Genomic DNA, 23,806 nt, shown 5'->3' with positions numbered 1-23,806 from the left:
GGCTTTTGTTTTTGCTGGGTCAGTAAAACTGTATAAAAATACCTGACATGCCTGTATTCTGTGAGGCTTTAGTTATAACAGTGTGAGATATATTTCTTCTATATTATTTGGTGTTTTGACAGGGTCTGTAAGCCTGCTTCACTTTCCTTCCTGAATTGTACCCTTTGTATTGCAGAGCTTATACTGGGGGACATACTACACTAACCATTTCAGACACCACTTACTGAGTGTGATAATGGTGATAAAACTGGAAACAAAGAGAGGAAAATATTGTAGTTTGCCCTGAGCAATGTTTATAAAGTTATAGGCACCAGCAAATACTTTTCTTAACTAGGCGATCAACTGTCCAGCCTTATGGTTATACCTGATGAAATAGGAGGTGGCTGGATGGTGGAGCTAACTGTTCAGTGCTCAGGCAGCATGCAGTTTGTAGGGATAGTGGTGGTCTCCAGGGTCTAGAATAAAGTTCATTGAGGCTAGGAGAGAAAGAAAAGATTTTGCTAACAGATGTTATTAAAACATGTAAAGGTTCAGAAAAAAACTGTCATGTTTGGAGCCTTTGGGCATGAACCATAGCCTGGCGAAGGCAATGCAAAGATTTCTGAAAGGTGTTTATACTTACGAATAAATCTGTGTCATTTTAGGTCACCTTTCTCACTGTTTCATAAATCGAACGCAACCTGTGACTTCCTTGAGGTTTTTGCTGGTTTTAAAAGTCTATTTCCACATCATTGCTTTTTGATGCTTTATTGGAAATTTGCTCACTCTGCTTTTATGCTGCAGCTGTCAAAGCATTATTTCTGTGGCTCTGACCTCAGCCCTTTCCTAGGTGATCCACGTAAACTTTGCATCTTTTTTGCCTGTACCTTTTTGCTTGCCTCATTATATGATAATTCCAGCTTTGCAACCAAGGCATGATTAGCCATTTAAACAGTATGCGTCTGCAAGCTGATGTTAGTCCATGTAGCTACATCACTCCATAAAGTGCTCCGAGGTACAGATAATTTTGCACAGTGTAGTTTTTTTTCCAGGGTGAGGACAGTGGGTTAAACAGACCAGCCAACATCTTAAAAATGAAGAAGCAAGAGGATAGCACATCTGCTGGGTAGGACATTGCCTTGGGGAGTTAAAAACTGGTATGACGCTATTAATACCTGATCTTTGACCACCTGCGCTTGTGCTATACAAGCAGGCTTTCAGGCTGTGCTGATGGGGCTTTGTTTTTATTCATGATTGCAGCTGCAGTGTTTTCACTGCGCTGGTGATGAAATTGTTTTCATCATTCTTGTTGCTTTCTGCATGATAGGCATCTCCACAGAAGTCCCTTCAAGATTTATTTATGTGTCTAAGTAGTTAAAGGCAAAGGAGGTTTTTTAAGTGGTCACCCTTAAGGGGTTCATTTCTTGCACAGGGTTTAGTGAGGCTGATGGACTGTTTTTGACTCCAAAAGGCTTGGAGAAGATCCCAGAGATTGCGCTTCTCTTCCTTTACTCCCTCCCCTGACATGGGCATATGCTGTCGGTGGACTAATTGTGCCCTAATTGGGAAAAACCTTGGAGTGACTCCACCAAAGTCAGACATGACATCAAGAGCATTGCTCACGCAGTAAATGTTTGGGTCATTGTTCCTGTCCCACAGCACACTTCCCTAGTCCTGAATTAGGGTGGTGTAGCTACGTCAAATGCATGATATCTTTCAGTAGGAGGTGCAGCCTCAGCACTTTAGGCGCACCATGGGGATTTGGATGTGGTCAGTGTTTGTGCTGGCAGGCTTTTTGTCATTTTCATGAATTCTCTTGTCTAACCAGCATGTTTGATGTAAGATCCTGGCATTAGATAAGGCATTATTCTTTGCTGGCAAGCAGATTTCTTGTCATAACATGTTCAGGGTGCACTGTTGGTGCATAATGTACCTATCCATCACCTGCTAAATTCACAAGGATAAATGCAATCTCTCAAGCTAAGATGATCTATGTCATCTCAAAAGTACATTCACCGGGGATATAAATCAGGGTGAAATTGAATTAATTGTTATTGGGTTTAGATAACTTTATCCCAGTGAATTTCTTAGTGTGACAATGGTGCAGCTGGATGTTAAGTTTGCTTTCATCAAGTGATGACGGCTACACTTTCCAGACAATTCTTACCGCATTTGATTTGCGCTGTGTGCTCCCATATGCTGAAGGCAACAGGAATTTATTTTCGGGCTCTCTGGGAGTGGGATCAAACCCTTTCGTTTGAAAGAAGTTGTTGTCTTTTTTTCTTTGATGGCGTATGCTTCTAGAGCATATCGGGGTTTTCTGTGTTTCACCATCTCCGAGCTGTTTGTTTCTACATGCATTTTAATGTCTCCTTCTGGCAGTTTTCCCTAAGTCTCATTATAGCTTTCTCTGTCTGCTATTGAACTAATGAAGGATGTGTTTTATGCAGTGCTTTTTCTCAGTCGCATTGAAGATACAAGACACTTAGGATGTCTGCTCCCTGCCGTACAGCCATCATGGGTGAGCTTGTATTTGGAATCAGCAATTCCAGGGTTATGAGGATTGGTCACTAACAGTCCATGTTTATATGCTGTTCATCACAGATGTGCATATAACTTGCATCAGCAATATTCTTAATCCAGCAAAATCTGCTTTTAAAGGTGTTTTAAGTTTGCATGCAATTTCTGCCTCTGGTTCACAGAGAATTGAAAGAGCTTGTGGGAAAGTCTTTTGCCTGTCAAGTATCTCAGCATGCCTTGCTGGCCTTCCTCCTCATTACTTTACTTTACTTCACCAACACCCACCGTGTGCATGCTGAGAGGCTTGCCCTGGCTATCACAGCATCTGTCATATAGGGCAGCAGTGTTTTGTTTTGGAGCATGCTTTCCTCCTGTCATGTCTATGCATAGAATAGGCAGCTGTGTCCTAATCACTGACCAGTATTGGCTCCTTCTTGCTCTGATTTTCTCAGTCCAGTGCTCTTCTGCGGCTGCCTATGCCCAGTGTCCTTGGAGTTTAAGACACGTATTTTTCCTTTGTGTCTTTCTTTTAATATGTTTGTGCTTTGGTGAGGATGGGTGGGCAAGGACAAAAAATGAGGTTTGATTTATTTGCTCTGAGCTCTGAAGCTGTATTAATCGTTCATTAGAAGAATCTATGTCTTTCCAATGCTTGTGTTTATAAAGCATTAATACAGCACAAGCACCATTTTGAATGTAGCTTCTTGAAAGGATTTCCAGAACCTGGACTATTATTGCCCTTCACAGTATAGGAAGTAAGGTTGGGATCCATAACTTTTTTTTTTTAATTATGAACAGCTCCCATGCCTTGACGCTAGTGCTTCAACTTCTGGATAGCTCTGAGGTACATTTTCCACAAGAATAATTTCTTCATTTAAAAATACAATTTGATACATTATTTCATCTTCCAAAGCTGTTTACAAGTTCTTCTCAAGACAGCAGTAATTTATTCAATAAAAGAACCTAGCTCATTTTGACATTTTTCTAAATGATCTGCAATGAAGATAACCAGAAGTACAGAATTGAACCAAAAAAAAAAAAAGAAAAGATTCAAGTATAAACACAAAAAGGATGGCAGTCAGGAGATATCAGGTGAAGAAATTATTTTTGTATTGCAGAATGTGATAAGATCCCTCTCTGGGATGTACTGAAGATGAATCTGTAGATAAAAATGACACGCATGATAACAAATGCAAACAGAGCATTTTCTATTGGCTTGGGTAAAAATAAAAGAATAAAAACTTTCATTTTATTCTTTCCAAGGTAAGAAAAAATATTTTTCCTGTTAAAGGATGCTATGAGCGGCCGCCTTCTCCCACAGCCCTGGACAGGATCATCCTGCTTCAGCACTGGAGCCCAGCCTGGTGCTCAGGGGTCTCTGCCCAGTCTGAAGAGATGTGGCTTCTGCTTTCCCTTTCTTTGCTTTGTTTTAATTATTATTATTATTTATTTATTGAAGAAGTCCTTGACTAGGTATCTTAAGAAGCATTCTCCTTCCTGAGACAAATCTCCCCCTGATTTGTCTAGGAAGTCAAAAGCAATTTAAAAAAAGAAATAAAACCCTATAGTATATTTCTTTATATAAAATTTAAAGAAGAAAAAGCTTTTATAAAATTGGTTGTTCAAGTATCTAGTGAAGGAAGATATAAGAACCAGATGGATGTATGTTAAGGGAGAAGAACACAGGCACAGTAGAAAGATTTATGCAATTGTTCTAGTAACACCAGGGAAAAAAACAGGTAGCAGCTGAAAAGAGTAGATTGGAATAGAAAGAGGAAATAACATTTTATGCTGACTAAGATAACCAAAGGTTCTGGCAGAAACATCCTAAAGACTAACACGAGGGGAAAGAATGATAGAGGAAGTATGTGCCGGAAATGGTGCTTTCTACCAAGAACAAAAATACCTTTTTGTACCTGTAAACACAAAGTTCATGATGAATTGTCTCTTTTGTGTTTGCCACTCAAGCTAGCCTCCGGGATTCTCAATTTTCAGTCTGTTTTGGTGTACCCTTCCAGATTTAGTACCAAGTGCAGGTGGCTTTCATATGCGCTTAATCCGGTCTTTCAGATCATGTCTCCTGTCTTTGCCCATTAGATTCTTTCACTACTTCATCATTAGGAAATTGAAACATCCTTTAAGGGAAGCATCCTGCAATCTTCAGCACATGGAGAGTGATTTAAAAATGTTGGCAGTCTTGGTTTTACCCTTTTCTGGTACTCTGCAAGAAGCATAATAGATGTCAGCTAAGCTCAGGTCCATTGCCCAGAAATAGTCAAATGGGTGGTGGGTTCAATCCTTACTAAGAAACTGAGCTGATGATGTGCAAGACATAAGAAAAATCACCTTACTCCCTGTCTTTCTTGGCTTCTCAAAACTGACAGGAAGAAAAAGCAGTAAAAATTTACTTTTCCTTAGAATAGTTACAGTTACAAAAATAGTACATTGTGATTTCTGTACATGCTTTTTTTTTTTGCATAAAACTTTTATTTTTTAGCCAATAATTCCTCTCTGGAATGTTGTCTTTTGATTTTTATACAGGCAAACACACTTGCCTGTAAAAGGAAAGGAAATATATTCTTTCCCATATGAATGTCCCCAGCTAAGTTAGACACATTCAGACGTAAAGATTGAGTTTCTAGATTATGCATAGTTTTGGGGGAAAAGTTAAATGACTGAAATTAGCTCTGACTATTGGGTTTGGATAACAGCAAATGGCACAGACTGCTTTCATACTAAGTTCAGTTGCTCTCTTTTTGAGGAAGTTTGTTTTAATCTGTTTTTCATGGCAGCTTTCTGCCGTCTGGTCTGGAATGTATTACAGGCAGGAACTTCCACAGAATTAGTTGAATGGGAGATGTGCCACTCTAATACTTAATTTCTTCTCCCTGCTTACTCTTTTTCTCAAGAGCTGTAATGCTTTTTTGTTTCTGATTTGAAAGCGTAAGTAGTGAAACCACAGTGATTTTCAAGATAGAAGGAGTACTTTGGTAGGTTAAAGCTGACCACTGGAATTTTTCATCTCGGTTTTATCGTTTTTGCACAATAGCTGGTTTGTTGGAAGAGGAAACAGAAACCTGCCGAAAGCTGTCATTGTGCTGAGAGAGAACCAAGTGATACTTGTTAAAAATAAAGCAGGATGGAGAAAATCAAGCTGTCAGTATGTATAGTGCAATTTAACAGGGCAGAGAATTATACAGTCCTCATGGAGGAAAAATTGCCCCCAAATGAATTAAAAGTAGAATTTGAATCTACATTCTTTATTTTAGTAGCAATTAAAAATAATAGCAGTTTCAAGTGACTCTGAGAACAGAGTGAGGTGAAGAAAACAGATTGAACAGGTTTTATTTGCCTCTGTAACCAATTCCTGGCATGTGGGTCACAGGGAGAATTTTCCTAGTATACTAGCTCTAAAACCCATAACAAAATTCTCTCTTCAGCTTTAACTGATTTCTTAGCTAAGGTGTATTTCAGTAATGACAGTTACTAATCTTCTGTCAAGTACACAAATAGCACTGCAGATGCTTAAAAGTTTTTTTGCCACTGAAATATGAGGATTCGTGGAAGGAAAATAAGAAAGTAACTTCTTCCATTATGGTTATAATAAGCTTTTCTTATGTGCTAGATTCCTTGGTAAGCTATGGTTTGGCTGTGAATGCTCAAGGCTAATCTTGGAAAAAATGTAAATAGGGAGCTTTCTAATAAAAAATATTGGGGGTTTAAGTTATTTGGAAGCTTTATTTAAAATACAGTTGTATCTTTAGACATGTAAAACTGGTAACTTTGAAAATAGTGAGTTTGAGTACTGTTATCCTATAGTTTTATTTTTTATCATCATTGGTTTTCAAACATGACAAAGATAAATTTTTTTTTAATGAGGTTTTATGTGAAGGGTATGGGCTGTTAATTACCTCTATATCAGAAAATATATGATGCTGTGAAGTTTCAGAATACTGTTGTGCAAGAAAGTTGAGGGTTTCTTTCATGATTAAGGGCAGCAAATCAGAATGTGGCTACTTGAATCTTGCATGAACTTTCCAAAAGGAAATGAAATTCGGGAAGATGACAAGCAGGATATTTTCAGTAGGAGATTGTATGCATATGGAAGTTGAAAGCATGTGAAAGCATATAGCACCGTACTCAGCATAAATGTAAAAATAAAGTAAAAAACTGTTGACAGTGCACAGGCTGTGCTGTAATACAATCCTCTGTGCCCTCCTGAGGAAGTGGGGAATACATTACTGTGAGCCTAAGCGAGACCAGTGCTCTGCCCCTTCTCCCACCTTTGGTGGCTTTGCCCTGGTTTTATTTCCTGCAGGCATTTTCTGAAGAATGAAGTTTACTCCCAGTTTCAGAATGAATTTGGGAGGAAAGCAAATCACTGCCTGTGGTGGGTTCAGCTTAGTAAGCCTTTGTGTGTGTGAGCTGTTGCCATGCGTGATTGCAAACCTTTTACCCATGTGGGGACTCACAGCAGCAAAGTGTTCACAGCTTTGCTTTCATCTCCCCTGTAAAATCCCCGACTGGCTTGTATAAGCAGCACGAAGACTCACGTTAGATGTTCTTGGCTAGTAAAGCTACACAGCCTAAAGACAGGTCCACTGGCCATCTACTTGTGATGCCCTAGGATCCCAGTTGTAGTCCCAGGGATGGCTCGTGACAATGGCAACATGAGCCGTTTCTCACCTCTTTTGCACTGCACTCGTGCATTTCCCTTATCTGATGTGCAGTGGAGATGTAGTTACTGGTAAATAGAGAGTGCTAGGGACCAATCCAAGGCTCTGATGCCAAGCAGCACACACACTGGATTACAAGGATGTTGATTTAGTCCCTGTAGTGTATTTGTCTTGGAGAGAAGTAGCTGGAGCACCTGGAACAGAGCCAAAGGGTGAGCTAACATCGTTAAGTTATGTGAGCAATCAGGAATCCAACACTTCTGCTAGCTTTGAGGCCCTTTTAAATTTAATAGGGACAATAAATTTTGCAGCATTATTACATCACTGTGTCGCCAGCAGTTATAAGGTATGGCTGTACAAAACTGCAATCCTGAAAATGGATTCTTGCACAAGTTCTTACTGTCCTTTTGGGTAGAAGACTTTGTAGAACAAAGCTTAAGACAGTGAAGTGGCTGCACTCAGTTGCCTGACTTTGTACGTCTTAATTTGCTTAGGTCTGAAGCATTCAGTCTAAAAACTGAGGTGGCTGAGTTGGGAACCACGTTAGGTGGGGTTTGGGATGTGGTGCTTCAGGGTCCTGAGCTGGAAAGGAGAAATTGTTTTAAGAAAGTATTGGGAGAAAACTGATCCCTGCTTCTGGGCTGAGCAGAAAGCTTTTTCTCCCTGTCACTAGCGTGCACTGTGGGTCTGCTCATAGATTTTGCAGTATAAGCCACAGATGCCTCTTTAAGACCATCAGTGAGCTTTTTTTTTTACAGCAACTATCATCATAGGTTAGAGACAAGAGGACCCTCATGATGTCCCTGTTTTCTTCTGGACCCCTCTCCCCTCCTTGTGTTTTAGTTTATTTTTTTTTAACCCAGCATCTGACAATTGTAGCATTTGATTCTTTATCACAGGTTTTGTGTTAGTTACATGACATTATGAAGCATTTCAGGGCTGTTGGAAGCTCCTAAAGAGCCTCCTGAATTCTTAGCATTTCTTACAGTGCTGACACTGCAGGATTTCCCACTGGCTCTTTGCTCTGCATTTTCTCTGTTCCTTCTTGGGTTCCCTTCTGGCATCTCAGCTCTGCCAGAATGCCTACAGCATGTGCCTAACCCAGCCGCAGCAGAAACAGCAAACCCAGGTGATCCCTTCAGTCCTTTGTTCCTGCGCCTTTGTTCCTCTATCTGTTGGGGAAATTTGCACCTGTTGCTACATGCAAATGAATTGTTCACGAATAATTGAGGTTAGATTGTGCTGAAAAAGATAGCACTGCTGGGCTATCCCAAGAGACATCATGGTTGGTATACTGTAGCTGAACTAGGTCATGCATCTGCTCTGTGTATGCCTAGTACTCCAGCACTTACGATTGTGGAGAATGGTGTTGGGAAAAATCAACCAGAGTTGGCTGGCGTGTATTGACTGAACTATTTGTGCCAACTGGCTTTCTGAAAGGAAATTCATTAGGCACACTAGTATGCCCTCATGAAAATTGTTTATGCTTTTGACTTCATGCTCCTAGGTCCAGAACTGTTGCTGGAACAGAACACATGGGACTTTTCTGCCAGAAAAATTCTGCAGTGGGCTTAGTATTTTTATTCACTTCATGCTCCAGCATAGTTGCTGCCATCCCTCATTTCTCCTGGTACATTAAACATCCAAGGTTCAGGAATGCAAATGATTATGCTAAATGAATCATCTCCATAGCCTTGTGCATCCAGATAATATCATTGTCTTTAATTGTATGTTCACAGTGTGCTGTTTGAATAATGCACTGCACTGGCGGTTTCTGAAACTTTACCTGGCATATGGTATCATGAAGACTGACCTATATATTCATTTGATGAAAGTTAGCTTAAATCTGTTGGTATTGGGGGAATTGTGTCAATTTAAAGCATCAAGACAGGACCCTAATGACTGACTGTATTTCTACTCCATTTCAAGGCATATTCAAAGTAAATGAATCTTTTAAAATGCAATGTTCCTTAGGTTGTTCTTTTTAACATAAAAAATACGGATGCGGGGGGAGGGGAGTAGAAGAAATGGTCTAATTTTTATAACAAGCAGGACCAATCTGAAGAGGATTTGGTATTACTAGCGAAATGCTAGATTTGCTGGTGTACATGAGGTTCCTGACTGTAGCTTGGTAAAGCAAAACAGCACTGCACTGTGGTTTACTAGAGTAGCAGATTAGGGAGGGGAAATTTTGGCCTTGAGGTGACTTCAGATAAAAATATTTTGCTTGTTAAAAAGTTATTCCTTTTCCAAATCATTACCTTCATAAAGCCTCGGATAAAAACCTCAGCAATAGCTCCTGAGTGTTGCGTGTCACCGTACAAACTATTCTGCCCCCTCTCTGTAAAACAAGAGGTTGAATTTTGCCAATTGTGCTGTTTGATTAGCTGCTTTGGAAATATGGGTACTGAGCTGCTAGGGATGTAAAGGTCTGTCAGCCAAAGCAGCCAATCACTGAATGATCCTGCTGGTATTTGGAAACCTTCTGGGGGTGTAACTACATCCTCAGGGCTGAGTTTATGGTTGTGGCTGGTTTTTGTCCTGTGTGATTCTTGGCCAACCTCAGGTTCTTCAGAGCTGCTGACAGACTTGACATTTATAGCTACTTTCAAACCTACAATTTGGCCTTATTTGAAAAACACCTTAGCCTTATCAAACGGATGCCTGTAAGATACTGTTTCCCTGTTTCCGAGTTGTGCTGTGGACCCCAGACCATGCCTTCCTCCTCACTCCAAAACACCCTTTAGCCTGTTTGTTAGGTCCAAAATACCTGAAGAACAGTAGTGTATACTTCCTCACTTAAAACTGCTTTGGTACTTCAAGTCTGTAAAGCGTTAAAAATGTGATCAGTGTTTAAAAATGGTTCAAGTAGATCTGTAAGCCTGACATCTCTACCATCTGAATTGGTAGACCATATTATAAGATAATATTAGTGCACACTTGGCTAAATGTATATGCTTTTGTGAAGATTCAGCACTGTTGAGTCCTAGGGAAATTTTATTTTGTAAAACTTCTGAAGTTCTTCAGATAAATGCATGTGGATAAAGGTAATCTATATGCAGTAGATGAAGTCTGTTTGAATTTTTAAAAGGCTTTTGATAAAGGGATCAAGGCAGTTGTGACGTAAGCGGGAAGGTATTGGCAGAGTAATTGGTTAGAAGGATGTGGAGAATAAGAGATTAGGCAAATATTTGGAAGTAAGATTCACTGGGATTACTTCATCGAGAAACTGCACGAGTCTCAGAAAATCTTCTGAACTGAAAATACTTGGATGTGCAGTTTAAAATATACTGGTTGTGTTCCACACTCTTCCCTAGGTGTCTGCATAGGAGCTGCAGAGTAAAGGATGGGCTCCTTCAAAGATCAAGCATGCAGCAAATCAACACATCTCAGACACTGTTGGAACCCTTGAGAAGCATCTACTAAGACTTCTAGGCACAACTGAATAACACCAGAATAGCTGAAAAATATTGCTGTAAATTGATGTTAGATGAAAGTAGAACCTTTTACTTCAGAGGGGCCAATCTGAAAGATCACTCAAGGTAGGGACTTCAAGGTATAGAGCTGCAGCCCTTGGGATGGCTTGAATTCTCCTGGCTTATTTCCAGGAATTTTACTAATGGCATGAGCTCTTGGACCAAGGACTGGGACAGACTTACTTGTCTGTCAAACTGCTGTTTCTTTCTCTCTTTTTCTATCATTTCAACCTTATGTTTGGCTCCACTAATCTAACTGCTCGAGAACAATTTATCAGCTCTTCTGTTTATACTCAGTTAATTGCTTGATCGCAGTGCTCGTTGCCCTAGAGATGCAAAGCTGGTGAGGTTGCCCAGAAGGAGTGGCTAATAGAGGAAATAGGGCGATCTTATTTTGCATATTTTAGAGTTGTGTGAATTAATCTTACCCCCTTAAAAATGTTGTAGAATCATCACATATTCCTATGGGCTCTGAACAACTGTTTCATTATCAAGCTTTTAATTGATAGTGTTGTTTAATAGGGATCTGCACTCCAGATGCAGGCCATGTGGTATATGTCAGATATCACAGTATATGTACTATAAAAAAAAGGTGCTCAGATACTTAAAAAAGGGCCTATCCTAGCTGCAGTTGTTGCCATAATGCATGTCAAAGCATCTACTGTTTTAAATAATTTCTTTCAGGCCTACACTTTTCATAGCACAGGACATCTTTAAAAAGAAAACACATTCAATTAAAATGTTTTTGTTTTCTCTATCTATCCATTTCTGTTTGGAAAGAGCTCTAAGAGGTTGAAAGTCACCTTCACTTATATTTGCAAATTATTCATATGAGAAGGATGTCATTATGTTAAAGAGAAAACTCAACAGACTTATCAAAAGTGTTCTCAGCTATGAATAGGTCTTTCATGGCTGTAATCATTGTGTATGTTACTTATTTGAGTTATAAAGCATGTAAGGCCAGCCATAAATAGACATCTAATGTTATTAGCTTTGTTTTTGCTGCCGTGCTGTTGTGGGCAGTGGTCTAGAGACCTGTGTCAGGACAGCAGCTGAGTAAAAGGCCTAGGCCTGCAGGAGACACCACACTGTTCTGTTCCTGTTTGGTTGCTGTCCCGAAGACACACCAGACTATCTTAGAGAACCCGTGTTAATCTAAAGTAAGTAAGATAAAGAATATCTGGGCTTTGTTGCAGTTCTTATTCAAACCTGTGGAAATGTGTGATCTGATTATATTTCTTCTCACAGGCTTGCTCTGGCTTGCAATGCAGTGAAGTTCAATGTTAAAGATATCAGACTTAGTTCTGTGCTGATTTTTTTTGTCTTTTTTTTTTTCCCTAGCTGATTTCATCGGTTCTCTATTTTCTCATCTTCCAGACTTTCAGCTGTAAGAGCTGTGAAGTATTGAGAAGATTTAGAAATACTAGGCAGTAATTTCATTTTGACAATACAAGACGTCTACAGCCATGCTGTTCTGCCTATCCTTTTATATTATTTCCACTTGTGTGGGACTTAAGCAGCCACAATCGTCAGAGAGCCAAACTAAGACGAACAGCTCATCTTTTGAAAGCTAAGATTCAGGCTGTCAGATAACAGAAAGGATTAATGTTCAGCCCTGCTTGTTTTGGAAAGAGTAGCTATTAAAAGCACGTTCTAATTTGAGTTGGCAGAATAAGGATCACACACATTCCCAAAATACCGGTGAACACTGATTTTAATGTTTCATTGCTTTGGTGTATAGGATAGCTGTGTGTTCCACTGAAAAACAGAGTCAGCTTTCCCTTGGCACTATGTATAGTATTCCCAGAGTGACACTGCAGGAACAGTAATGGGTGGAGGTTTAGAAAAACCCACCCTAATTAATACTGAATTCAGTCATAAAGGGAGCCTACCTCTTCTTTGAGATTAGAGCCTACTCTGCTATGTCTAACTGACATACTGAGTGCATCACATTATGCTGACCGTCATGTGCTAAGGACAGAATGTCATTAAGAAACATGCTGTGCATCACATTATGCTGACCGTCATGTGCTAAGGACAGAATGTCATTAAGAAACATGCTGAAGGAGGAAGATGTAGTCTGCAGTCACTGTGGAAAGAGTGTGTTTCCTTGCTTTTTGGTTGTTGGAGTTGATGGTGGGAGAATCCTTGATCTGGAAAATGCCATTGAAGAGGTACATAAAAAAGAGAATGAGGCTAATTTATCTTTTATCTTTGAGACCAGAGATGACAGGAAAGCACAAGCTCTCCATAAGAAAGAGTAGGCAGTGTGGGGTTTCAGCATGCTGCAGGATGAGCTGAAGTGAGTTTGGGAGTCAGGCATACCTGAGAGGAAGATTTGCTGCCTTTGGGTCCATAAAGGGCAGTCAGGTGGGAAGGGAAGAGGGCAAAGGAAAAGATGGGAATAGCATCACCCCACCTGTGCCATGAGCTTATGACTGGGGGACCATAGTGCCTGTGGAAGGACCTGCAGTGAGAACAGGGGTTCGTGCTGAAGCTGTGTGAATGAGATTAGACAGAGCACTGGGAATCTACCACAGGAATAAAATCATCCTGCACTGATGGAGAATGCTTGGCATCTGTAATTTTATTGGTTTAATGATCAGTCTTTGTGACTGATAGTGTTACTTCATACCTTTTCAAATCACTTTGAAGTTTATTGTAACCCTGATATTTTTTTTTCCCTGAGGCTCTGACAACACTTTCAGTGAGGTCAGAGTTGGTTTTGCCATTGAGTTTAATGTGATTATAATTGAATCTTAAGCCAGGTAGCTATCCTTAGGATAAGTAAACAGTGGCTTCTGTAGTTGGGGAAGCTAGGATAAAAGAAGAAAGTGGGTCAATTTATAGCACCTTAAGTGCTCATTTTTGGCTTCTTGTGTCGACCAGTAGAGTAGTATACCTTGCACCTAACATGCTAAAAGTGCCTGTATGGAGAATGAACATATGGAAACTAGTACAATGTTAATTGAGACACAGCCTGTGTCTTAGTAAGATTGGCTACACAATCCCAAAGAGGCAGATAATCAAGATGCGCATGATATGAATGAGAGTGTAAAGCATTAAAGAGGGTGTTGCTCTGTGAAAGCTTATAAAGCACTCTGAGAAATGAGTGAGGTAAAACCCTTCTATCACAGCAGTGGAGGCTCAGATGTGTCGTTGCAAGCTGACTTCCTGTGACCCCAGCTGTAAGCGTATTCCAACAGCTGCAGCAAATTGCTAAATCATTCTTGGCTAATGCTGACATCAAATTACCTAAATTATCTTTGTAAGGTTATCCTTTGCCATAGGGACAAATACATAAGTCTTTATATGCCTTCTGCTGTATTCCCTTGAGCTCTATTTCTCTTAATTTTAAAATAATAATCTATTTCTTTGCCATCTGAGCTGTTCCCATTACTCAATATTATTTTTTCCCCCAGTAAGTCAACTTGCAATTAATCCAGAAAGCTGAACTTGTACTTCGTGGATGCCAATTCACAAAGTGACTGGGATATCATCACAAGCATGAGATAATAACTCTCCAGGGAGATCAAAAGGAAACCAAGATATAAGAAACTGCTGCCATTATTATCTGCAAGTGGATTAGCTCAATGTCACTGCAGCAAATTCTTTGTGGTTACTGCAAGTCATCTCTTTGTACCCAAGAGCAGCCCTGGCCCTGAATATCTGTTAAAGAACATCAGTAAGAACATTAAAAACAGATTAAAAATGAAACCCAAAACATTTAATGCTCTTAAGTCTTTGATTGTACTGTCATGACAACGTGTTGTGGCAATTTCCTCTTAGATGCATTTCCTCTGGAAAAGTAGAGCAGAGCATTTAAGGGAACTATACAACTGGTATCAGGGAAATTATTTCCCTTAATATCTGTGCAGCTGTGCCTACATGTGCCTGTTGAAAGTTGTGCTTTTTAAGTTGATCTGTCATATGGATCTGATGGCAAAAATGTGTTGCTGATGAGAGTTTATTTGCTCACTGTCCATTAATGAGTGTAGTAGAAGTGAAGCGCCTGGGCTGAACGTGCCATGATCAGCTTTCATGAGTGTCCACGGTCATCAGTGCTTCTCTGGGCTGCTGTCAAGCTGCCTGGATGCATTTACTGCAAATTACTCATATAGTCTTCAGGTGCTGCTCAGGAGATTCCAAATCCAGTTTTACCTAGATGCTAGCAGCCCACCATGAATTTGTGCGAGCTTGACTGAAGGAGGTGAGAGGATGACCCTGAAAGCAGTTCAGCTGTTTCTTTCTTAGAGTTGAGCTAGAGAGATAATGTCACCCAAGAGGCATTCTTGCATGAGGGATTGGGTTATTTGATGTATTTCTTTTGAAGCCTGGTGTGTGGGGATGAGCTGCACAGCTTCTGGGCTGTGCTGCTGGGAGTACCCCATGCTCAAAGCATGTCGGGTAAACGCAAACACTAGGAGCTAGCGGCTCCTCATTTAAAGGAGGCTGGGAGAGGATTGGCATGAGGGAAGGTGTTTGTGCACATGGTGAGGCTGTACCTTGAACACTGTGCTTAGCTCTGGGCCTCTCACTACAAGAGAAATATTGAGGTGCTGAAGTGGGTCCAGAGAAGGGCAACAAAGCTGGTGAAGGATCTGGAACACAAGTTTGATGAGGAACAGCTGAGGGACCTGAGGGTGTTTAGTATGGAGAAGAGAAGGCTCAGGAGGGACCTCATCACTCTCTACAATTACCTAACAGGAGGATGGAGGGAGGAGGGGTTTGGTCTCTTCTTCCAAGAAGCAAGTGACAGAACAAGAGGTAATGGCTTCAAGCTGCACAAGGGGACTTTGAGACTGGATATTAGGAAAAAAATTCTTCATCAAAAGGGTGATCAGGCATTGGAACAGGCTGCCCAGGGAAATAGTGAAATCACCATTCCTGGAAGTGTTAAAAACCATGCAGATGAGGCCCTTAGTGACATGGTTTAGTGGAGGACTTGGCAGTGCTAGATTAATGGTTGGACTTCATGATCTTAAAGGTCTTTTCCAACCTAGTCGATTCTATCTGGATGCAAGGACTGCACCAGGCTGGCGGTGTCCATGCCAGGACAAGCAGGAAAAAAAACACATTATCTTGCTTAGCATGCTCTGTGGAGCTGGTCAGCTGTAGAAGAAAACTTCTCCTAGTCTGTCAGGCATGGGGTAGGCTCCTAGCTGTCTGCTAGAACAGATGCAGTATGCTACCCTGAAAGCCACCTGGAATGGGTTGCCTGGAGGACTCCCTGTCTGACTTGGGAGTTAAAGGAAAATATATCTGAGCTTCTAGTGCCATTTCTAGAAAGTTGCTGATGCACAGCATTTGTCCTCTATTTTCTCAGCCTCTAACCAGTCTGTGAAATGTCAGGAAGCTGGCTGGGGCTCCTATTTTTATAAATGGGGAAGAGAAAAATTCATTTGCTTGTAATATCTACTTGCAGGAGGAGTGCAAGGTGGGCAGCAGCTTTTTGGCTGTGTTAGACCACCAGACCAGCCATAATCAGCATGTTTTATGTTTCTACATGGGCTGCTAGCCACCTGTATAATGTCCATCTGTTGAACTGGGAGTGATGCCTACGAACACTGCAGTCTAGATCATTGGAATAAGGCATGGGTTTGCAGGAGGTGATGGTGTTCCTGAAGGACAGTTTGCAGCAGCATGACAAATACTGTCCCTTCTGTGTGAAGTCCTTCTCAGGCACTGCTCCTGTGGCAGTACCATTCAATTCTCATTACTCCAAGGCACTTGGGGAAATTAATCTAAAAAAATGTAAATGTGTTGTGGCCATGATAGCAAATGAATAATGAATATTCAGAGACAGTCCCTGGCCCTCTGTGAAGGCATCTGATCAATTTTAATGTATTAAACTTAGAGTGGCACAGTGTTTTTCTGTGAACAGAACATTTGCTGAAAAATGCAGTTTTAGAATAACCACATCCATTTGCATTCTGAAGTTAAATTTATTCACTAGTTCTAAGTGGGAAAGGACATGGTACAACTGGCTTCCAGGAGTGACAAGAGGACCCATCTCTGCCTTCCCCTCAGCCGAGGTGTGAAGACCCCATGACATCAAGCTGTGTGCTTGAATTCCTTTTACTGTACAGAGAAGTCTGAAACTGCATCACTCACCTTCCAGTGGATGTTCCAGATTATGGGGAGGGCGGTAGTCCAAAAGCCTGCTGTAGATCTTATTCTACCTTTTAAAAGAAATTAGGGTTATTAGAACAGGGTTTGGATACTGAGGGTCTGAGCACCTGGGTGAATATTGGAAGTATTAAGCCAGGGTTTTTTCCCTTTTATTCTCAGTGACTATGTTCTGATGGAATTGAAATAAGTTTGATAGAATGGACCCAACTCCTGTTCCTTAGTATCTGGCAAGTCATCCTGCTTCCTCCTTTGAAAGAGAGGATGGTAAAGCCTGTTTTTTGGAATACTTAGTTAAAAGTCTGATAGTAATGGAGTGGCAGGGCCCATATGAGAAAGTACAGCCAGACAATGAATTTCTGCCAGGGCACCTTGGTCTTGGCTGGCCTTCTATTTTCATCTGTGTCTTGGCTACTTCTACAGAAAAGAATGCCAAATGCAGTAAGTTATGAAATTATTTTTATTGCTTTGTTTTGTGTGTTCAGGTTGAATCAATTTCTTGCTTGGAAGGCAGTGGCTTTGTCTACATTAGCAAATAGCATCATGTAGACAAAGCAGATTATCAGAGCAAAACAGTAATGAAGACCCAGGCAGATTTCATGGATTTTGCTGTGGAACAAGCAAATACTGTGGAACAGTATTCTAATTCTATGTGAAGGAATTTTTGAAAGAAGCTTATAAGAAATCAGGAGACCAAATATTGCATGTTGAAAATGTCAACAAAATCTTTAAACTTATTAGGAATATTTTGAGTTTTCTGCTAAAACAAAGACTTCAAAGAACAGGCACATATTCGTGAGACACTTCAAGGCTGTTGAAGCCATGTATTTTTTTGCTGACAATTGTTTCAGCTGAAAGTTTAGATGGTGCTTCTTGGGGTCATCTGGCATTCTACTTGAACCTGTGCATGTTGTTGTGTCTGTGATTCTTACTATTGTTTCAAAGAGCTCTATAAAATTGATCCCTTCATAACCATTTAAAAAAAGGTATTCTTATACGTATGTCTCTGCCTGCACCTCTTTTCTGCTGCCTGTCTATGAAATCCATTGTGACACATTTGCCCCAACTGCAGGAAACAGAGAAAAGGTAATAACAAGAGCAAGACAGGCATCTGGGAGCTCAGAAAAAAATTAGGGAACACAGGCAGGAGAGCAACCCAGCTGCAATGAAAAGAGTGTGAGGCTTGTGCAGAAGTGACTTATAATGCAGTAAACTTTGCCTGCATGCTGCAGGCTATAGATGCTATCATGTGTTAGAGGTGGGGAGGGTTTACTGTGCTCTGAAGATTGTGTGGACTCTGGAAAGCAAGCAGATTATCCAGAGTAAATCATAGTGACTTACTCATGCAAAGGTACCCTCCAATGCAGTCAACAGTAAGTGTTCCTGTCACTTAGCAAGTTTGTGTTTTGGATACTGTATTTTATTATGACTCTGGCAGATCTCCATAGCAGTTACATCTAATGATACATATTTGGGATACTTCAATATTTTACTGAGAAGTGATTTGTTTAGTGTCAGATGTCAGGACAGGTCAAACATCAGTGAAGGGTTTGGGGTGTGTGAATGACCTAGGATTTCCTGCCAGGTATCTCGTTCATCCTGGCATATCCAGAAGCATATGGCAAGGAAAGGTATTTTGACAGGATACTGGTTTTGGAATAGAATAAAAGTCTATAAGTCTATATCCCCATCAGGGATAAAATAGATATCAGCAAATTGTTATTGGCAATTTAAAAAAAATGTAACCTGATATGGTTTTTATATCAAGCAATGAGGAAACTATCATATTAGAGAAATAACCTGTACATAGGTGTTGCCCTCCTCATAGTTGCCAACTAGTTTCCCCTTTAATTTGCATGCTACAAATACCAGCTGCTTTTAAACCTACTCAGTGTGTAAATTGTGACATCTTAAACACCACAGAATATTGTCTGGTGCCTGTTGCTGTTTTCTTTGTGGTGCCACTTATCCTGAACAATTAATCAATTTCTGTCTTATTGTTTGTAACAAAGTAAGTTCTTTGAGAATTCTCTCAGTTCCAGAATGAGAATTAACTACTATGGTAGTGTAACCTAAGTCACTATACAGGCATAACAGAAACAATTCCTACAAGTGTTACAAGTTTTATAAGCCCAAAGTTTCTATATAAATATTTCTTGGTATTGCTTATTCAGCATGTAACTTGGATATTTTTTTAGTATGCTTTTAAGAAGCAAGAACAGGGTGGACTTTAAAATTTCTTTTCAAGCTTCCCATGCCTGAAAGATATAAGTTGGTTTTTGAACAAAGGAAAAATGTCACTAAACAGGATTGATTTTGAGGAATATTTCCTGTGGTCAGTCAGGGATTTTAAAAATTATTAAATCAGAAATGTTTTAGGGTTTGGAGTTAGCAGGGTACCAGGTAGTTTTCAAGTGTCTATTAAAGTTTATCATCTCAGAAGAGGGGCAGCGTCAGACAGTCAGAAGTTTATCTGGCCTTTCTCTGGGCTTGGGAAATATGTGCTGTTAACTCTAAATATGGCTGTGGAGAGCAGCTTTTTGAAATGACTGGGAAAACCTCTGTGTGACCAAATTGTTTTTCTCTTGTTGTTTCACAGGTTTCAGAATCTGCTGTGGTCTCGAAAAGCATTTGTGGATAGTGTGAAGGTGTATAATCACAGCTACATCTACATGCCAGCCTTCTCAATGAAGACGGGGACTGGACCCTCCCTACGTGTCTATTACACCCTGAAGGACTTTGGCGCCAAGCAGGCGGTCCTTTTTGCCAACCCCAATTTCCTGCGGGACATTGGCAAGTTCTGGAAGAGCAAAGGTATCCATGCCAAACGGCTTTCCACGGGACTTTTCCTAGTCAGTGCAGCCCTTGGTCTGTGTGAAGAAGTAACAATTTATGGCTTCTGGCCATTCTCGGTGGACCTGCATGGGAAGTTTATTAGCCACCATTACTATGACAATGTCCTGCCTGATTCTGGATTCCATGCCATGCCAGAGGAATTTCTACAGCTCTGGTTTCTTCATAAAAGTGGTGTACTGAGAATGCAGCTAGAACCGTGTGAGGACCCTTTATTCCAGTCTTCTGCCCGAGGATTGTAGGAGTGTGTTTGGGAGATCCAATAGCTTTTAATTTCAACTCTCTACAGCAGAGTGTTCTGTTTTCTGTTGTTTCTTTCTAAAGGGAAAATAATTGTGCATTTGCATGGACCATAAAAATGTTACTTGAAGGCCAAATGGAATATGTCCTTAATGTATAGTGCTTTATGGAACTGGGGTGGGGGGAAGAGGATCTCTCCACTGAGTCCAATCAGCAGCATTGTGAAAATAATGTCAGAAGCAGCACAGCTGAACTTTCTGGGGGATGTTTTTAAATGACCGATTTAAAAAGGGCATTAAGGCTCGGAGAGACACAGGGCCACCCACAAGCTTTTACTGGCAGTGCCAAATATGACTGTCTGTTCAAAAATCTGTTTCATTCCAGATTGGCACCTCATACAACTTTCCTTTTTCCTTTTTTTTCTCTTTCCCCCTGTTTGGGTGTGTTTGTGTGTAGGAGAGCATGTGTGTGTTGTTGACTTTGTTTGATTCTGTCCTTTTCTTTTCCCCCCCCCCCCCTTTCCTTTCCCCTCCAGTGGAAGAAAAAGGAAAGGCTTAAAAGACCCAGGAGCCAAGTACCATCAGCTCCTTTGAAGACTCCTGGGAGAGTGAAAGGTGCTAAGAATCTGGTTAGAAGAATGTCCTAGGAATGCCCTGCTACTGAGTATGGATAGACCTACCTATTGTAGTTTTTATCAGGGTAGTTTAGGTCATTGCACTTATGGTAATGCTATATTGTGGGCAAGCGCTGGTTAAGGCAAATGGGTCTGAATATGAAAAGTGTGTTACAAAACCAGTAGTGAAGTGCAGCTTGGTTTCAGTTGACCTGCTGCAAGATTTCAAAGATTTCCGCAGTGACTTTTGTAGTACGGGTGGTTCCTGACCTGTTTTGCTGTACAGCCTTAGGAATTAATTCTGTATTCATTTGGACTTCAGATGTTCATTGACTGTCAAGGGTATTTGAGGTGTTCAGTAGAATGCAGAATGAGGTTCTTCACTTGCTTATATGCAGAAAAACTGCAGAAATGAATGTGTCATTTTAAATGAGTTGAAGCTTTGAAAACCCTTTCTCTTTGTGTGACTAGCTCTTCTGCTTGGATTGTAACGTTAGCCTTAAAGACTTGTACTTTTCTCGCAAGGCTGTCTCTGGTTAAAGGTAGTCTGAGAAATGAAACAGCCTTTGGGAGCACTGAAAAGCTGCATAGCCAGCAATTGAAAAGGGAAACGGTAGCCCCTTACATAAGGCAGCCTCTCTCCTCACAGCAGGTGAATTATATCACTGTGCGCATTGCATACATGCTGCTCCAGCTAGCGCAGTGCCTGAAGGACTGTTTTATTCTGGGTTATTACTTGGGCAGCAGATGGTCCTATCGCCATGTAAGTGAGAAATCTTTTTGTTTATTTGCTTTGGTTTAGCACTGTAGGACAAGAAGAGAATCCCAGCTCTGTCCACAGTGCAATTTCAGCTGCACAATGTTATCACCATTAATTTTAAAAATCCAGATCAATGTTCTCTTTCTTCTCCTTCCATCATTAGTAGCTGAAATTCTAGTCAGTGTTGAAACAACAAAACTGTCATCAGGTTTCCACAACAACTTCCTGGGCTGTTTTAGCTCCAAAGTGCTAGTATTTTGGGCTATGTGTCCCCTACAACCCTTTGTAGACTACCAGCTGCAAGTTATATAGATATAATTAAAAAAAGTAAGAAAAAAGGCAAAATCCATAGCTCTTCTTTGAATATGAATAATTCAACTATCTATCTAGGACACTGGGGGAAAAAAATATAATGTTTTGCTTTTTAAACCTATTTTTCTTAATAAAAATCTTCTTACTAAATATGAATATTCCAAGCATGAAATGGGCACTGTTCCACAGGCTTATAGGGCTAAGCTGTAACATGGAGATTTGGACTAAATAGCATTCTAGATATTGTTCTCATAAAATCCAAATGTGCTTCTATAACCTATTTATCTTTGTTATTTTATTTAAAAGTACAGTCAACATGCTGATGGAATGTCACTTGTTAATTTGTTCTCTTTATTATGTTTGTTTTATCTATTTTGTGAGTCCTAGATGAGGAAGGATTTGAAAGTAAAATATTTTCTGTGCTGCTTGCCATGGCAGAATTTTACTGAGCTGCCTTTCTTAGAGAAGAGGAGGTGCCTGTATGGTTTTTATCTTATGCATCAAGTTTTGTACTTTTTAGTGCTTTAGAAGTTATATTATCTGTGAGAACAACAGTTGAAATACGATGTCCTAAAATATCACTTCAGCAGGATGCCAGCATTTCCTTGGGGTGGGAGGGAATGAGGTGAGTAAGGGGGAACTGCCTCTTTGCTGGTCATTTTTTTCTATTTTTACCAATACTTGGCTTTTTTTTACATGTCTTGGGAAATAATTGGATCAGAAGAACAAGAGAAAAACATGTATTTTTGTAGGAAAACTCTGTGCAGTGTTTCATAGCGTCTGGCTTGTTCAGCTAGTGCCCTGGGTATTTGAAGATGTATTCCCCACCTCTGTTAGACTGAGGCAGACTGAATCTGTAGCCTGGGGTCTTTGTCCATTCTGATATCTGCAGTCCTGTCGTCTGCAAGGAGATAGCATTCAAAAAAATTATGGAGGCAAGAGTGACCCAGGGTATGCGATGTGTGACTGATGTTGGAGAAATTAATAATCCTGGTTCAGTTCACATTTATGCATAGTGAATATAACTGCATCTTACAAAGACAGCCACATTTAATGGGGAAGTAAAAGCTTCAAGGATAGATAATTTTCTAGAGCTTCCAGAAAGCTGGCAGCCAAGGAAAAAGTAGAAACAAAAATAAAGGCCTCGAGAGCAAAATCTGGTTTAGCTGGCTGACTTGTCAGTCACTGCAAACAGTAGCCAGCCATTAGCCTTTTGCCTATCCAGTACAAAGGGATGTAGGAGAGAGCAATGTAAGTGCTTTGTGGCAAGAGCAGTCACCAAAAAAAATGGCAAAACCGCTGGGAACATGAGAGTGGCAGCTACCTGACAGAAGTGTTGTAGTAAATATGCTGTGTCTGTGCTGCTGCTCAGCATGTGGCTTGCCTTGTCTAAATCTAGGGTGTCCATGTGAAGGATCATAGATGTGAAATAGTGAATTGCATGAAAGCGTCTGAAGTTGTATTCTTCTTCAGGAGGGAAGTCACACCAGGGAATAGGATCTTACTTCTTCTTAAAAACAGTCACAGGCAAATCCAGGAGGCTAAATCTTAAGTGTTAACCATAAGAGATCAGCATCTTGCAGTCATGGCAAACTTTGTTCGGAATGATTATATCTATCCAGCATTTACATACTGACTGATTCCAGTCCATTAATTGCAGTGACCTTAGTCAAATTTCATTGCTTGTGTTGGTATATTTTCCTTAAAGTGAATTGAAACCATAATGTTTATTTTGTTAGTGAAATTCTAGACACTAGAGCAAGTGTCTCTTTCCAGTGCCAGTCCCCGAATTTGTCTGATAGTATGGCTATAGCTGCACAAGTCTTTGCCAGTTTGAAAGCTACGGTAATTAATCTTCAATAAAAACTAGTTGAAACTGGCTAAATTATTTCTTAATGTTTCTAGTTATTAGTTTTGTCACAGAGATGGCAAGATACAGAAGTTACAGAAGCACTGGAATCATTGCTCTGCATAGGAAGAAAGATATGCCCCACGTTTGTAAGTAGAAGAGCTGTGCATGGAAGATATTCTATACTAAAATTGCTCTAGATATCCTATTTTTTGAGGTGCATATGCTTTTGACTAAATCAAGACCAATTTTTGAACTTGCACCAAAACTATGTAAAACTTCTTCTTCCTGTTGATTATGAAGTCTTTGAAGTGCCTTCTAAAGCAGACAAGCAAAACAGAAGCCACCAAACTAGAATCATAGAGGAGTGTGCATGCTCATGAGAATAAAAGCATTTAT

General features: G+C 40.3%; 1 protein-coding gene across 1 annotated transcript in view; it reads left to right on the top strand.

Moving 5' to 3' along the window:
- Nucleotides 1–20,374, top strand: part of ST8SIA1 (ST8 alpha-N-acetyl-neuraminide alpha-2,8-sialyltransferase 1) — a 118,834-nt gene extending 98,460 nt beyond the window's left edge. Inside the window, exon 5 of the mRNA XM_057405196.1 lies at nucleotides 19,380–20,374. Within this exon, the coding sequence (XP_057261179.1) occupies nucleotides 19,380–19,875 (496 nt within the window). The 3' untranslated portion in view covers nucleotides 19,876–20,374. The remainder of the gene's footprint in view (nucleotides 1–19,379) is intronic.
- The last annotated feature ends 3,432 nt before the right edge of the window (nucleotides 20,375–23,806 follow it).

The sequence above is a fragment of the Pezoporus wallicus genome, unplaced genomic scaffold (assembly GCF_028554395.1).
Source record: "Pezoporus wallicus isolate ANWC-B61680 ecotype Strahan unplaced genomic scaffold, APGP_CSIRO_Pwel_v1 contig_6789, whole genome shotgun sequence".
Lineage (NCBI taxonomy): Eukaryota > Metazoa > Chordata > Aves > Psittaciformes > Psittacidae > Pezoporus > Pezoporus wallicus.
The sequence above is the reverse complement of the archived record's forward strand: the minus strand, read 5'-3'. Positions and strand labels throughout refer to the sequence as shown.